The sequence below is a fragment of the Dromiciops gliroides genome, chromosome 2 (assembly GCF_019393635.1).
Source record: "Dromiciops gliroides isolate mDroGli1 chromosome 2, mDroGli1.pri, whole genome shotgun sequence".
Taxonomy (NCBI): domain Eukaryota; kingdom Metazoa; phylum Chordata; class Mammalia; order Microbiotheria; family Microbiotheriidae; genus Dromiciops; species Dromiciops gliroides.
The window spans coordinates 618572638-618590996 of NC_057862.1; the positions used below are offsets into that span (position 1 = coordinate 618572638).

The window sequence follows — 18359 nt, forward strand, 5'->3', positions numbered from 1 at the left end:
GCAAGAGAGGCAGTGGAAAAAATGGAAAGAAAAATGAGAGTGATGCATGAGGGTCATGAAAAACAACAGCAAGTTAACAGCTTGAAAAGCCAAATTGGCCAAATGAAAAAGGAGGCACAAAAGCTCTCTGAAGAAAATCATTGCTTAAGAATTAGAATTGAGCAAATAGAAGCTAATGACTTTATGAGAAACCAAAATACAAAAAAGGAAATGCAAATGAATAAAAAATAATAGATGGCAATATGAAGTATCTCCTTGGAAAAACAGCAGATTTGGAAAGTAGATACAGGAGAGATAATTTGAAAATCATTGTACTACCTAAAAACCATGATTAAAAAAAGAGCTTAGACACTATCTTCCAAGAGATTGGGTATAGTAATATATCTTCCCCTGTGGAAAAGTGGGAGGGGAAAGGGATAAGGGGAGAGAAGTGAAGGAAGGTAGGACAGATTGGGGGAGGGGGCAGTAAAAAGCAAAACACTTGTGGAGGGATAGGGTGAAAAAAATATAAAATAGAGTAAATATCAAGGGGAGGGAATAGGATGGAGAGTAATACAGTTAGTAATAGTAACTGTTTAAGAAATGATAAGTAGGATGCTATCAGAAGGACTTATGAAAAATGCAATCCATCTACAGAGAAAGAACTGATGATACCTGAATACAGATTGAAGTATATTTTTTTTGTTAGTTCCTCTTTCTAAAGTTATAGTTTGTTTTCTTTTGCAACCTGAGTAATATAGAGATGTTTTGCATGACTGCACTTGCATAACTTATATTGAATTGCTTAATTTCTCATAGAAGGGGTAGGGAGGGAAGGAGAAAGAAAATTTGGAACACAAAGTTTTTAAAAATCACTGTGAGGGCAGCTAGGTGACACAGTGGCCCTGGATTCAAGAGGACCTGAGTTCAAATCCCACCTCAGACACTTGACACTTACTAGCTGTGTGACCCTGTGCAAGTCACTTAACCCTTATTGCCCCGCCAAAAACAAACAAAAAATCACTGTGAAAAAATTTGTTTTTTACATGTAACTTGAGGAAAATCTTAAATAAATAAATAATTTTTAAAAAGAATGTTGGAACCTCAAACCTCATACATACCTTGGGTTTTTTTGTCCTCAATTTTCTATAGAAGAAGATTGAGCCCTAAATAGGAAAGTGACTTGCTTAAGATGACTAGGTCTCTCATGTCTCCATATGTATTCCATATGGTATGTTGTCACATGGAGAGAAGTATTATAATTGGGTTGAAGGAGAGAGAACAATACATTTTACAGATGAGGAACTTGATACAGAGATTAAGTGATTTGCTGAGCTACTAAGTGTCTGAGGTGGGATTTGAACTCAGGTCTTCCTGACTCCAGATCTAGCATTTTATTCATTATCTGCCTTTAACTGTAGTAGTGTTTTAGAGCTGTGAAGTTATCATATGATGCTCGTCTGGATGAGTGGGAGGGTCTCCACCATCCTAGGTTGGTCTACAATAGGAGTATCTCAAAAAAAAGAAAGAATTTTATCATTGTCAGTTAATTTTTTTTCCTTTGGCAGAGAATTGAGCACTTTTATTTCTTTGTTTCACAAACAAACTGGCTGAAATAATTCTTTTTCACTGGTTAATTAAACAGACCAAATCCCATATTTTCATCAGACTCCTCCGACTCTTCCTTAGCTTCCACCTTGGCTGGAGCAGTGGCCGTGGGGGTGGCCATTGCAAATGCTGATGGGTCAGCCGGGAAGGCCTTCACCTTTTCAGCAAGTGGGAAGGTGTAGTCAGTCTCCACTGCTACAGCCAAGACCTGCTTGTTCCCACTGATGATTGAGTGGTGGACTGATGCAACAGCTGGGTAGCCAATCTGCAGACAGAGGTTGGCAACATTGTGGACACTACCTAAGAACTGAAGGTGCAGAGTCTCCTCTGTGATGTCCAGCACTTCAAGTTTGTAGATGCTGCCATTGTCAAACACCTGCTGAATGATCAGCCCAAAGGAGAATGGGAAGATGTTCAGCATGTTCAACAAGGCGGCCTCACTGGCAGCCACTTTGTCTCCAGTCTTAATCAGCTTCACATCGCTCAAGATTTCAATGGTGCCCCTGGAAATCTTAGTGGTTATACCCAGTGCCTAGAAGAAGGAAGTCTTCTCAGGCCCCAGACCAGTGTTGTGGACTGGCATGGTGACATCACATAGGGCAATGGCACAAGCATGGGCAGCAGCTGGCACCTTATTGGCCAGAAGCATATCCCTGATCTCTATCAGGTATTCCTTGGAGAACACAAAGCCCACATTCCCCTGGATATGAGGAAGCATCTTCTCCAGGGCAAGGTTGTTCTTCAGATGCCCAAGAATGGCTTTGTGCATTATGGTGGTTTTTTGGTTTTTGTTTTTGTTTTTTCCCATCAACACTATGGCCTTCCCATGGAGGGACATCCAGATTTGCTGTATCTGCTTGGAGTCCACATTATTTGCTCCCACAATGAAGCATTTTGGATAATCATCCAAAAGTTGTATGATCTTGAGGAAGTAATTTGACTTCCAGGTAGCCCTGTCTTCCCTGGGCATCTCAAAGGTGCTTCAGGGGATTGCCACACTGGGTTTAAAGATGATGGCACTTGCACAAGGATGCCTGGAGAGTGTCAGTTAATTTTTAGACCTTTTCTGACACTACACATGCAGATAGGTAATGTGGAGGGTCAAACATTGAGCCTGGAGTCAAGAAGACCTCGATTCAAATCTGGTCTCAGCAACTTAATAATTATGTGATGTTAGGCAAGTCATTTACCTTCTCTTTGCCTCAGTTTCCTCAACCATAAAATGGTGACAATAATAATACCTACCTCCCATGATTGTGATGAGGACTAAATCAGATAATATTCACTTAGCACAGTGCCTGTCACATAGTAGGCACTATATAAATGCTAACATGGTTGTTTTTACTGCCAACACCAAGCAATGGATTGTAAAGTGAATAAGAAGATGAAGCAGATAAGATATACACTCTGGGGTCCCCTAAGGAATATTGAACCCACTATAAGACATCATGGGCTTCCAGAAATTGTAATGCATGCTCCATTTGCGCCTCTCCTTTTTGAGAGAACTGAAGTGAAACTCCAATATTTCTGAGTTTACTGAGTCTTCATAAGCAACAACAACAACAACACAACAACAACAGTGTGTAACTGAATATTTAGAAGAATGATGGGTGAAGCCCTTTGGACAGTAGAGTTTGACAACCATTGAAAGAGAACTTTGGGATCAACATTTTGAGTCAGCACAAAGATGTGACAAATACCAGATAAGACAAAGTGGTCCCACTATGGATTGTCCATACGTATGACCCTGTCACTAGATAACCAGTGGAATACTCTGCTTGGACTCAGGTACCATTGAACCCACTAGGACATGATCAGAAGGTTACACGATCACAGAATCTCAGAGCTGAAAAGGAGCTCAGAGGTCATACAGTCAAACCAAGAAATAAAAAGGAATCCTGACAAGTGGTTAGCCAAGATTCCAGAACACCTCAGGCGATTCATTTCCAAAGTCTGAATGGAGTCCCCAGTTTGGCATAATCCTGAAAAGGCCAATTAACTTTGGGTTTTAAACGATAGGATATGGGGGCTTTGTAAGTGTCAGAAACATCTGGGATATGAGAAAAGGCACAGATGATTATAGAACATTTTCAAAAGTCAAATATGTTTGAGACACATCACCTCCACTCCATGTACAAAAACACCTCCAATCAACTTCTGGAGAAAATCATGATGGTAAAAGAAGCCAGATAAATCATTTTAATTTGCTTATCTGGAGATGCCTTAACAAATAATTTCTCGATTTTCTCTCTGTTTTTCTGTCTCTGTCTCTGTCTGCCTCTCACTCCATACACACACACAAACACACACACACACACACACACACACACATGCATCTGTATAAACATATATATTTTGGGGCAAATCTGGGACTTCAATATTAAATGTTTAGCATTTCTTGGGATTTTCCCAGAAGTTTTATATAACTTAAGAAAAACATATGGTACTTACTTTGCTGGGCTTTTATGAAGAAAATTCTCTGTCAAGCTTAAGGTACTATATACAGGTTATGATGAACAGTATACTATCAGAAAAACCTGGAAAGACCTACATGAACTGAAGCAGAGTGAAATGTACTATATACAAAATAAAAGCAATAGTGGGGGATGATCTGCTGGGAAGCATGTGGTTATTTTCAGCAAGCCAATGATCCAATATAACCCTAAAGGACTTATGAAGATTGCAGCTCATCTGCAGAGAAAGAACTGATAGTATCTGAAAACAGATGGAAACACATGTAAAATTTTTTTTTCTTTTCCTCTTTGACAATTCCTTAATCTGAAGCTTTGGGGTTTTGTTTGTTTGTTTTGTTTTGTTTTTGTTTTTGTTTTTTAGCAACAAACATTTACTTTATTTTCCAGTTACATGTAACGGTAGTTTTCAACATTCATTTCATAAGATTTAGAGTTCCAAATTTTTCTCCCTCCCTCCCTCCCTTTCCTCCCCCTTCCACAAGATCACAATGAGGTTATATATGTACAGTCCACAAGTGTTCTTTTTATCAGTTCTTTCTATAGGGGTGCATAGTAAGCTTCCTCATTAGTTCCTCTGGATTGTCTTGGATCATTGCACTGCTGAGAGTAGTTAAGTCATTCACAATTGCTCATTGAACAATACTGCTGTCCCTATGCACAATGTCCTCCCAGCTCTGCTCACTTCACTATACATTGATGTTCATTAGTCTTTCAAGGTTTTTCGGGGATCATCCTGTTTGTCATTTCCTGTAGCACAAGACCATTCCACTACAATCATATAACACAGCTTTTTCCATCATTCCTCAATTGATGGACATTCCCTTGATTCTCAATTCTTAGCCTCCATCAAGAGTTGCTATATTTTTTGTACAATTTTCCCCCTTTTCTTTTTTTCATGATTACTATTGTTAACTGTTTCCCTTCCATCCTATTCCCTTCCCCATGATTTTTATTCTATTATCCATCTTCTTTCATTCTATCACTCTTCAAAAGGCATTTGATTCTGTCTGTCCCCTCCCCAACTCTGCCCTTCCTTCTTTTGCCCCTCTCTCTTTATCCCTTTCCCCTCCTATTTTCCTGCAGGGTTATAGAGATTACTCCACCCAATTGAGTGTGTACATTATTCCCTCCTTGAGCCAATTCTAATGAGATTGAAGTCTTTGAGCCAATTCTGATGAGTGTTAGGCTCATTTACTTCCCAGATTACACAGATTACTACACCCATTTGGGTGTGTCTGTTAGTCCCTCCTTGAGGTATCTCCTTGATGAGTTTAAGGTCCTTGAGCCTTTTCTGATGAGTGTAAAATTCATTTACTGCCCTGCTCCTCCTCCATCTCTTGCCCCCCTCCATAAACTTTTTCCTGTTTCTTTCATGTAGGATTTCACTTCTGCCCTTCGCCCTCCCCCAGTGAATTCCCTTCACCCCTCAATTTAACCCTAAAGATGTCATCACCTAGCTAAGTGACACAGGGGACAAAGCATCACCCCTGGACCCAGGGGGATCCCAGACAAAACCTGGCCTCAGACACAAGACAGTCACCCACTGTACGACCTCAGATATGTCCCCCCAGCTCCAATTTTTTTATGGTTCTCTAGGGTCTTGTATTTGAAAGTCAAATTTGCCATTCAGTTCAGGTCTTTTCATCACAAATATATGAAAGTCTTCTTTTTCATTAAAGTCCCATTTTTTTCACTGAAAGATTATGATGAGTTTTGCTGGGTAGGTGATTCTTGGTTGTAATCCCATTTCCTTTGCCCTTTGGAATATCATATTCCATGCCCTCCGGTCCTTTAATGCTAGATCTTGTGCTATGCTGACTAGGGCTCCACAGTACTTGAATTCTTTCTTTTTGGCAGCTTGCAATATTTTCTCCTTGACCTGAGAGCTCTGGAATTTGTCAATGTTCCTAGCAATTTTCCTTTTGGGATCCCTTTCTGGAAGTGATTGGTGGATTCTTTCAATTTCTATTTTAGCTTCTTCCTCTAGAGGTTCAGGGCAATTTTCCCTGACAATTTCTTGGAAGATGATGTCTAAGCTCTTTCCTTGATCATGGTTTTCAGGTAGACCAATAGTTTTCAAATTATCTGTGCTGGACCTATTTTCCAGGTCAGCAGTTTTCCCCAGAAGATATTTCACATTGCCCTCTTTTTTTTTTTTTTAATTCATTTGGATTTGCTTTATTGTGTCTTGGTTTCTCATAAAGTCACTAGCTTCCATTTGTTCAATCCTAATTCTTAGGCAATTATTTTCATCAGAGAGCTTTTGTACCTCCTTTTCCATTTGGCCAATTTGACTTTTCAAGCTGTTGACTTTTTTCTCATGTCTTTCCTGCATTACCCTCATTTCTCTTTCCATTTTTTCCTCTACCTCTCTAACTTTATCTTCAAAGTACTTTTTTGAGCACCTCTATGGCCTGAGACCAATTTGTATTTTTCTTGGAAGCTTTAAATATAGGGGCCCTGATGTTGATGTCTTCTTCTGAGGGTGCCCCTTGGTCTTCCTTGTTACTGAAGAAACTTTCTATGGTCCTCACCTTTCTCTGTCGGTTCATCTTGTCTTTCTTTTACTAGACTTTTAGCTCCTTAAAGTGGGGCACTGTTTCCAGGCTGCAGTATTCCAAGCTTCAGAAGTCCCAGGTGGTATGATTTAAGGAAGATCAGGTTCTTCACTTGTCTGACCTGTTCCCTGGTCCTTAGATGACCCCAGACCAACTTGCTAATCAACCAGCTTTGTGTGTTGTGGTTGTCAGCTCCGATGAGCCTGTGCCCCTCCCCCACCTGGGCCACTGCTACTCAAGCCTACTTCCTGGTTCTCAGCAGGGGTGTAAAATCCAAGTTCTGCCTTAGCAACAGCATAGACCCCTGTAGTCTCACCCCTGCCCAGGGCTCAGCCCACTCACCAGACTGTGAGCTTAGTTCCAGACAACACTGGCACTTCAGTTGATTCAGAGGCTCTGGGGGTCTGCTTCTCTGGTGAGGCCTTCCTGGGACTGGATCTGTGTCAGGGTGACTGTGGGGTTGGGCTTGACTCCTGTATTAGCACAGCAGCTCCCTCCTTCTGACCTTCCAATCTGTTCTTGGATAGAAGATGATTTCAGCGCATTCTTCTGTGAGTTTTGCTGCTCTGGGCATTTTCCTATGGTGTTATTTGGATGTTTTTTGGAGCGATCGTGTCATGAGTTTGGGACCTCACTGCCTTTCCTCCGCCATCTTGGATCCCAGCTTTGGGGTTTTTTGACTGTTTTCTCTCACAACTAGCTAATATGGGGATTTTTCCATGACTACTCATGTATAACTTATTTTCAATTGCTTGAGTTCTTATGGGTGGGGGGTGGGAATGGAGGGGGAAAGAGAAGTTGGAACACAAAGTTTTAAAAAATATTGATGTTAAAATTTTGTTTTTACATATATTTTGGAAAATAAAATCCTATTCAAAATAAAAATGAATTAAAAAAGAATGAGTTTATCTGTGCCTCTGCAAAAGTCCAATCACATCTCTAAGAGCCAGTTTTTAGATAATTAACATGAAATAATGAGGAGTATACTACCTACCTTGATGCTTTATGCCATTAAAGTATAAGGTCCTTGAGAGCAGGGACTATTTTGGCTTTAAAATAGCCTCAGTAATTATCACAATGCCAGGTTTAATAAATGTTTGTTGATTGATCTAATTTATTAATTGATAGCAAGGAAAGCAATTTGTATTCAGAGGTAGCTGGTGGAGGATAGAATACCAGAGCCAGGAAGACCTGAGTTCAAATCTAGCCTCAAGCATTTATTAGGTATATAAACCTGGACAAATAATTTAACCCCCGCTTGCTTCAGTTTTCTCAGTTATAAAATGGAGATAATAAGGGTACTTAACTCACAGGTATATGCCTGGCATATAGTAGACATGTAACAAATGTCTGGTCCTTTTCCTTTCGACTTTTATAAATCTAGGAATTCCATGGGATATGAGGCAAGTCACTAAATCTCTCTAAGATTCAGATTACGCTTTAGTAAAATCAAAATATCAAATATTCATAATTTGTTTCATAATAATGTTGGGGAGAAAGTCCTTTAATTCTATAGAGAGGCAATGTGCCTAGTGGGTAGAGGGCTGACCTGAGAATCAGGAAAGTCCCTGTTCCAGTCCTGACTCTGGCACACCCAATGTGAAGCAAAGGACAAGATATGTCACCTCACAGTACCGTAGACAACTCCCAAGACTCTAAGTTACAAACAAATTACTGATCACCTTTGGAAGAGGGAGTTTCCATAGAACAAATTTATTAGATGAAATCATAGATGTGGAAATATTAATATTTAATTTTTAATAGATTTGCCATTTCATTGATACAGGAAAGTACTTTTTCCATCAGCTCAAATCACAATCTATCCATATTTTCTCATGATATGTAATTACTATTCAGGTTATTATTATTGTTGTTGTTATTATTATTATTATTAATATTAGTAATGTTGCTGTTGTTGTTGTTGTTGTTGATGATGATAGTGACTGCAACAATGATGATGATGCTATAGAGCAGGGGTTTTTAACCCTGGGTACAGATTTCAAGGGGTCTGTGAACTTGGATGGGAAAAATACATCTTTTATTTTCAATAATCTCTAACTGAATTTTAGCATTTCTTTCCTATGAATATAAGCAACAGCTGATATTCTGAGAAAGGGGTCCATAGATATCACTAGTCTTCTTCTTCTTCTTCTTCACAGGGCAATGAGGATTAAGTGACTTGCCAGGGTTACACAGCTAGTAAGTATCAAGTGTCTGAGGCTGGATTTGAACTCAGATCCTCCTGAATCCAGGGCCTTTGCTCTATCCACTGTGCCACCTACCTCCCCTTGATATTTACTCTATTTTCTATCTTCTTTCACCTTATCCCTACTTAAAAGTGTTTTGCTTCTGACTGCTGCTCCCCTAATCTTTCCTCCCCTTCTTCACCCCTCCCTCCTTATCCCCTTCCCCTTTCACTTTCCTTCAGGGCAAGATATATTACTATGAGGGTGGCTTTTTAGAGGACAATATTGACTGACTCTCAGTATAGTGAGATTTCTCATCAGTCCCTTCCCACCAGGTTACTTCATGTTATGGCCAGGTAATTTAAGCCCATAAAGTCTAATTATCAGGTTATACTTATTGGTCTCTCTTTTGATTTGCCTGTCACACTTTTAATTTTCCATTTTTTTCATCTTTTTTCATAATTGGAACAAAAAAATAACTCAGATAAAAAGATCATGGACCAGGATAATGGGAGAAAGATCCAGATTCACAGGCACCTAAATAGGCCACTGGATATGGGGATGGACCCTGGGGAAAAGAGTAAATGCAATATGGGAATCTAGCAAGGAGTTGAATTGGGAAACTCAATTCTCTTTATATAGAGAGCATTTTTTTGGCAGTGTCTCACAATGGCTCTGTGTTATCTTAATACATAAAACTGATTTCTCCTTGGAGCAAATATGGACACCTGATTCAGGCCAAGTGATATAACAGCAAGCTCTAAGACATGGAGCCTTAGCAAGGAGTCGAATTTAGAGTAAGAGGAATTCAGTTTTTTTCAGTTGTATCCAACTCTTCATGGTCCTGTTTGGGTTTTCTTGGCAATGATGCTCAAGTGGTTTGCCATTTTCTTCTCCAGCTCATTTTACAGATGAGGAAATTGAGGCAAATAGGGTTAAGTGACTTGCTCTGGGTCACTCAGCTAAAAAGTATCTGAGGTTAGATTGGAACTTACAAAAATGAATCTTTCTGATTCCAGGACCAGCCCTCTATCCACAACCAGAGAATGTGAGTTTAAATCCCAGCTTTACCACTAACTACCAACCTGTGTGACTTTGGACAAGTCACCTGACCACTTTGGCCTTGACTTTCATAATCATAAAGATGAGTATGGTGGACTAAATACCATCTAAGTCTTTTCCAATTCTAGCTTCATGATTCTACTATTTCAGTCCCCCATTCTATTCCTTTAATTATGTGGTCCACGAACTAGATTTATAATTCTCTTTATGATAAAACAATTTTTGATTTGTAATAATTTTTATATGATTCAAAGCTCAAATTGAATAGCAAAATGGATATGGGATGTGCAGGATACAAGTTTAACAAATGAAATGATGGAATATTAGTGTCGGAGAGACCCTTCAAGATCATCTGGTGTACCTCTTCTTAATAACCATCAATTCTATCTTCTTTCGCCTTATCCCTACTTAAAAGTGTTTTGCTTCTGACTGCCCCTCCCCTAATCTTTCCTCCCTTTCTCCACCCCTCCCTCCTTATCCCTTTCCCCTCCCACTTTCCTCCAGGGCACGATATCTATCTCTATCTCTATCTCTATCTCTATCTCTATCTCTATCTCTATCTCTATCTCTATCTCTATCTCTATCTCTATCTCTATCTCTATCTCTATCTCTATCTCTATCTCTATCTCTATCTCTATCTCTCTATGTTTATAGATATTTATATCTATATATCTATGTTTATAGATATATAGATATAGATATAGATAGATATATATCACATTATATTCAATAGTTCATTTGATCTCCCCAACAACACTGTCAAATAAGTCTTATTATCTTTATTTTACCAAGAAGACTGAGAAAATGTAAATAATGTGCCCTCAGTTTCCAGCTATTGAAGGTCTGCAGTTGGATCAACATCCAGGTCTTCCCAGTTCAGCCTTTTTTTTTTTTTTAACTTTTTCCCCATGTAACTATACTGTCTCATCAGTTTCAAAATGCCATCTACAGCTTCTCATATAGCTTGATACTCTTATAAAGTATACACCGTGTATTCTAAGTTCTATAAAATATGCAAACAGAGACTTATTCACTCTGGAAATACATTCCAACATCAGAATTTTAATGCTTTTGGAGAAAGGTTATTGCAAAATACCCAGAACCAAGATGAAATATAATGTCATCCTCCAAATGAGTTATGAAGTTCAAAACAGTGGAGTTTAACAGTTTATATTAGAAAGAAGTATGACACACAGTGCACAGAAAATATATAGTCTTATTCATTCAGCCATTAACAATGGATAGAGCACTGGACCCAGAGGCAGAGAGATCCAAGTTCAAATCCATCTTACTAGCTGTGTGAAGTTGAACTAGTCACTTAACCTCTATCTGTCTCAGCTTCTTCATCAGTACAATAACATCTGCTTCCCAGGGCTATTAGGAAGAAGAAATAATATAATATTTGCAAAGTGCACTGCCAGTGGCAAAACACTGATAAATTGTTGTTGTTGTTGTTGTTGTTGTTACAGCAAGCATTTTTAGATATCTACTGAGGGCAGAGAACCTTGTGCTTGGTGGGGTACGAGAGAGTGGAGCCAAAGTTTTAATAAGATTAGGGTTCATCTTCATGAAACTTATATAGTAGGAAAATAAGAAAAAACATAGATGGCCATTCACTCTTTCATTCAAAATTCAATTAATCAGTCAAGTGGCCAGTGCTTATTAAATTACTATGTGCTAGGCACTGTGCTTGGAATTGAGAAAGGATACAATGCCAAATAAATGAAACAGCTTCTGCCCTCAAGGAGCTTATATTCTATTAGGGAAAAATAACTTGTGCACAGAAAATTAAAATACAAAATATGGACAAAGGAATTTCTTGGAGGTGAAAGCCAATGATTGTAGAACTGGGAGAAGCTGAGATAGGGATAAAATAGTCTTGTTGTAGGAGGTAAAACCGGAACTGACATTTGAAGGAAGTGGGAGATTCTAAGTGGTTGAGAGTGAGAAAGGGACATTTTTGGGGGGGACAATTTTTTTCTGGTAAATGACCCAGACTTTGCATAGGCTTTAAGAAATGGAATGTATCAGTACTAGTAAATTGCCAAGTTTGATTGGGTCAGAATGTGTGTGAAAGAGAGTAATGAGTGCATTAAAAGAGAATTAAAAGAGAACATTAAGTCTTGAAAACTAGGTTAGGGCCAGATTGAGAAAGATTTATAAAACCAAACAGCAGTTTATAGTTTCTTCTGGGGGCCAAATGAAGCCATTGGAGCTTCTCAAGCAGGGAAATAACATAACTTAGTGAGACCTAGACTTTAGGAACAGTTCTGTAGAAGTTTAGAGTGGAGAGGTCCAAGAAAGGATGCAGGCAGATCAATTAGGAGGCTGTTGCAATAGTTGAGGCAAAAGGTGATGGGGACCTGGAGTAGAGTAGATTTTGCCTGAGTAGAAAAAGGTGAATGGGTATGTGATATACCATGGAGATGGAATCACTAACACATAGCAACTGATTGGATATGAGAGAGCATGAAAAATGGAAGAGAAATTCCCAAATCATTTATTAAGGACTTATTATTAATTACCAAATCATTTATTAAGGACTTGAGATGCCTGTGTGATAGTCAGTTGAAGATGCCCAATAAATTTTGACATGGGACTAAGAGTCAGGAGTTCAGCAGAGAGAATGAGGTTGGACCTGGGAATTGTTAATACAAGCTCTAATACATAACATTTAATGATAAGTAAATCAAAGTGGTGGAGACAAGGATGTGACATTAAAAAAAAAGTTGCAACTGATGAAAGGTTATTAATGATGTGGCTTTTAATTTGGAATTTAAGAAAATTCAATAAGAAGGGAAAGAAGAGCATTCCAGTAAGTGGTCAAATGTATGAAGGCAAAAGAAAACATTAATTCAGCAGAATCACCTGGTTTCGCTAGCATGAAGGGTTCATGGATGGGTGGACTAGGAGAAAGCTGGAAGGGTACCAGGTTGCAGACAATTTTGGATGCCAGGCAGAAGAGTGATAACTTTATTCCATAGGCAATTAGGAATCACTGAGTATCGAAGTGACATTCAAAAGTCACAGCATCAACAAGGATACTTTTATGGTTGATTTTATGTGGAACTGGATTCAGATGTATCATTCTGCTAAAAGCAGAGGTAATTCTTGCCTTACCTTTCTGATAATTTTGTTCTTCAGAAAACAGAGGGAGGAATGAAGGCAGTTACTGCTCTGAATTTACCTTGTCATCAATGGGGATAGGTTGGTAAAGTGGCTGTGATGGAAACTCTCAAAAGACGTCACCATGTTTATCCTCTTATATGTGACTGCCAAAGGAGGGGATGCCAGGTCATAATCTGTCATGCGGCCTAGATTTTAGGAAAACAGGGAAAGCGGGTTTCACAAAATTCAGTGACAGATTTTTCTGACCTAAAACCCCATAGAGGAGGATCCTCCCACTTGAACTCCCTACTGGAGGCTCCTTCCACTCAATGATCAGAAGAGAGGGGGAAAATAGGGAGAGTGAAAAAAAAAAAAAAGATAATCAACAAGCATTTATTAGACTACTCAAGTATCTTCAAGGGTTTTTCATTTTATTTTCCTTTTCAAGGTGTTTTTTTCCCCCCATCATTTGACAGGTGGATCCAGTGGGAAGGTATGGTTTCTAGAGAGAGGTTTTATTCCCCATCTCACCTTCCAAGAGCCTGGAAGTGGCAGTGGTTCTTTATCAGGCAACTTGAATAGTCCTCAAAACTAGCAAGATGGGAAACAGATGTGTTGGCTCTTTAAACAGACAGTGCATGCCAGATTTCAGCAATCCATTGCTCACTTGGGGTCTGTGAGCCACTTAATTTACTTACTATGAATGTATTTCTTTATTTCCTCACTTTAAGGTCTCCCATCCAGAAAGAGTTACCCAAACTCCAGCCCATTTGAAGACTTGCTTGCAACTTATCATAAATTGGTGCTAGTGACTATATTCAACGCATTCTAAACTCACCCAAGTCACAGATCTGACCTTTTCTCTGTGCCATGAAGTTAAATGTGCAGAAGAGAAAGAAGGGAGTCCAAGCTTTGTCTTCATGGCCATATCCTGGGTGGCAAAAAGGTTCCCCTTTTTTCAAAATGACCAGCTTTGAAAACTATTTCAGGTTGTGATCAGTAGAGAGAAGAGGCTGTGAGTAGAATGACTCAACAAAAACATCCAAGAATCTCAATCCAGTGCTATTACCAAAAGCATTTCAACTCTAAGTTGGAGAAGAAATGTTGATCCCATCTAGTTTGGCACTTCCAGGAAAGGTCGTTTGTTCGTTTTTTTCCCCAAAGATCTCCTTCAGCAGACCCCCTTGGTGGGGCAATCATGGACTTTCTCAGCCTATATTTATTTCTGAGATTTGGGGATTATCTCCCACAGAGCCTGGGAAGAGGGGCTCTAGATGTGGTCTGAAGGCTAACCAGTCCTACATTTCTAGCTGGTCCTGGGCCAGGACCCATGGGAAAGACTGGAAAGACTTCCCTGAATAGTGATGATCCAGTGGTGTCCTCAACAGAGAAAGCTTTTTCACATCCTTGTAACCACTTCAACTCCACTGGTTTTAACAACAGTCTGGAGCAGCACTGCGGTGACTGATGTCTGTTGTTTCCTTTTAAGTTTGTCATCTGGTTGTGTTGCAAGTTAGACATACTGATAGTATGTGTAAACTGTCCCAGAGGGGATTCACATTTCCTCTGCAAGGATCCCAGAACTTCATTTCTTCTTCTTTTTTTAATATGTTGTTTTTCCACTTTACAGGAGATAAGTCTTCGATTGTTCTCTGTTTTTTAAATGGCAAGGGAGTGGGGAAAGCTATATTTGGAAATGAAGATGGTATAAACATACAAGTTAACAGTCTGATATGATTTTTATTGAGAATTCTGGCACCTAATGGATTCAGGTCTTGTGTTCTCCACTCTTGCCCTCAGCCAAAAAACGAGAGAGAGTTACCTCATAGTTATTATTTACATATTTTATACACAAAAAAGGAGGGTGGTGTAGTAGATAGATAATGGACCTTTGAACCAAAATAACTTAGTTAAAGTCTCACATTTGACCCCTCTGGATGTATGACTGTGAACAAATTACTTTATGTCTCATTACCCATCCATTCTCTCTGATTAGAACTTGCAGAGATAGATGAGTATACGTATAAATATATAGTCATTATATGTTGCATATACAGATATGTATATACAAATATTTATTTTTTCTTTGATCATTTATGTTGTGTCACTCTTCATGACCCCATTTTTTTTGTTTTGTTTTGTTTTGTTTGATTTGGTTTGGCAAAGATAGTGAAATAGTTTGCCATTTCCTTCTCCAGCATATACTTATACACACACACACACACACATACATATATGTTTATATATACACACAAAAATCCATATATGTGCATACCTATACAATACATATACGAACACATACATGTCTGTAACGCATACCTAAAACATGCACCATGTAAAACACATGTATGTGTATGTTCATACATATATAATACATATTGCATATAATATAGGTATGTGATATATATAGGTCTATACATACATATACATATTTTCACATCTATATGTACATGTATACAGGTATTTTAAATAGCTTTGCGGCTTTTCTAACTTCACTATCATCAGTGTTTCCTACTATTGCCCTATTTCTATACCTCATCATGCTGAGGAATTTATCCTGGATTCTCAAAGATTCTGCCAGTAGAAAAAGCCAAGTTAGGTTAGGTCATGGTAAGCTGAAAAGCCTTGAAGGGTGGACCTAGTGAAGGCACCTAGGTCAGTCATCTGCTAACCAGACTATTTAAGTGGAAAAAGTTGTGTCAGCATAGGGCTTCACCAGGGAATGATTTTTTTTTAATAGTATTGAAACAATCAGGAGAGGAATGAAATTATTGCAATGTGTGTTGGTGAAGGGAACACTCACCAAAGAAATCACACTCTCCTTCGCCAAAAATAGCCGATTTATGGTCCTGGGATTTTTAGATTTAGGGCAGAAAGAAATCTTAGGTGCTAAATCCTATCTCTTATGTTTGCTAACTGTGTATGAGAAAGAAATTTGCTCTGAGCATGTATCTTATTGATAAAAATAGAGACTATTAACTATGATACCCTATGTCACAGGATATTTTGAGGGTAGAATGAAATAATACATGTAAAGCACTTTGCAAACTTTTAAGTTCTCTATAAATGTTGTTATTTAGTCTTTTCAGTGGTGTCTGCTTTTCATGACCCCATTTGGGGTTTTCTTGGCAAAGATACTGGAGTAGTTTGTCATTAACTTCAGCAGCTCATTTTACAGATGAGGAAACTGAGACTGACAGGGTTAAGTGACTTAATCTGGGTCACACAGCTAGTAAACATCTGAGGCCAGATTTGAACTCAAGAAGATGAATCTTCCCAAAATCAGGGCTCACACTCGATCCACTGTGCCACCCAGCTGCCCAAATATGAATACATAAATATCAATGATTATTATTATTTTGAGGTGTCACCAGACATTTATGTGTCAGGGAATGAGTATATAAGATCTTTTCCCCATATAGATGCAATTAATAATAATACTATTAATAACAGTAATGAACTGCATTTCTTACTATTATATGCATATATTATTATTGTTATATATGTTACACATGCTGTTGTTGTTGTTGTTTAGTGGAGACAAAGAATAGGGAAGGGAATTCTTTGATTATTTTTGTAGCAGGAGACTGGGCAAAAAGGGGTTCAATCCAAGAACTTGCAGAGGATGCACTGCTTGCTGGAAGTGCAAGTCATGAGGCTGAAAAGTCTGCCTTGTGGCCTATATAACAGTGGACCATGCCCTCCTCTTTGGAATAAACACAGGTATTCTTTGAATATTTCCCTTTCACTAAATGCATGGTGAAGCACTGAATTTGAATTGTGTGTGTACAAGAAGTTCCAGTGGAGAAGTTTGATGCATTTTGCTCTTTAGAGAGAGACAAAAACCAATTTGTGTGGATTCCTGTTTTGGGAAAGGAACCATGGGTCCTCTCTTGGTTGAATGGTATAGAAAGGAATTACCTGATGAAGACTAATGAATGAATAGCATTAGAAGACAACCCCTCCCCCCCCAATTCTTCAAAGGTACTTCTGGAACCACAAGGAAGAGAAAAATAACCTTGCTCTGGGGAATAGAATTGCTAGTGAAAGGAGTTGGAATAAAGATCCACGGAATTTTTATGTTATATACTTTGTAGGACACCTAAAGAGCCTATGGTGAGCCAGTTCATTGATTGGGGGAATGCAGAAATCAGCTGGCACATACTCAGCTCACCACTCAAGGCAAGGGAATAGATTTGATACCTAGAGTAGAACTTCCCACTGGGAACTGTCAGAGTCACACTTACTAATGAGGAAAAATGAAGAAGCTCAGATAAGCCTCCATCAGGACCTTAGGAACCAGCCCCAATTGGTACCCCACTTGAAAAAGGATTGATCAACATATAAAATGCAGGCATTTCTCCTTATGAGTCGATGAGATGAAACATCTGGCCTTGGGAATGGGCTGTGTACTTGCTAACTGGAAACAGATTAGCCAATCCCCCGGGTTGACCAGTTTTCAAGTGTCTGGCCTTGGAAGATTGAGGATGAAAATTTTGTTCTGAGTTTCTCAGGCAAAGAGGAGAGGAAAGGAGGCTACATCTGAGTGGCCTGAACATTTCGTGCTGGTGGGGGGTGGGGGAATACTTTTTTTGGATGCTCATCTTTAACTTTCCTATGGGGCTTTAGTGAAAACCTCAGGGAATTTTCTATAGTGCATGTTGTCAGTATTTTAATCATCCCCAGCTGTCAAAACTCTTGTAACCCGCCTCTTCTATTTAAAATGTGTCTTCTAGGCATAAAATAATTAAAGGTGCAGGGCCACAAGGCAGTCTTAGAGCCTCTCCAATGTGACAAAACCCCATAGATGAAAGGGCTTATTTCAGGAAGTTTTAAATATAAATTTTGTTTTGTCAGAAGGCTGCAGGGCACACATTTTCTATACTGTCAGGCTTGATAGTAACAATATTTATATTTCAAATAAAAAGATTAAATTGCAGTCTTGTGTGTTTCGGGTTTGCGCAAGGTTCTTTCCCCCCCAGTTTATCATAGGTCTCCACGGCTGTGTGTCATCATGCGCTACTGTCTTTTTTTTTTTTTTTGCTGACAATAGTTTTGTTTTATTGAAATATTAAGTCTTGTTCCGTCAATCTTCAGTATTGAAATAATGAAGGCAGACAGTCACACAGCTTCTGTTTGGGTATTTTACAAATGGATTGCTCTACACCTCTCTCAGTAAGTATTTCAAACAATGCATACATGTGCGCTCACATACACACACATCAGAAAATAAACTGGCTGCTACTTTCATGCTTAGAGGATAGGGGCTTTTTTCTATTTACATCTAGAGCGACTCTATTGCCTTTGATCATATTTGATCACCCTCCTAAAACCAAATAAGGCAGACAAAGAATGTTCCCCAGAGCCTGGGTTTAGCTTTGAAT

General features: G+C 38.8%; 1 protein-coding gene across 1 annotated transcript; it reads right to left on the reverse strand.

Moving 5' to 3' along the window:
- Positions 1-1612: 1612 nt before the first annotated feature.
- On the reverse strand, positions 1613-2569 carry LOC122739861 (60S acidic ribosomal protein P0-like). Its single transcript, XM_043981571.1, is given in 1 exon segment — positions 1613-2569. A coding segment is annotated over 1 exon segment (945 nt). The 5' UTR covers positions 2558-2569.
- Positions 2570-18359: the final 15790 nt, after the last annotated feature.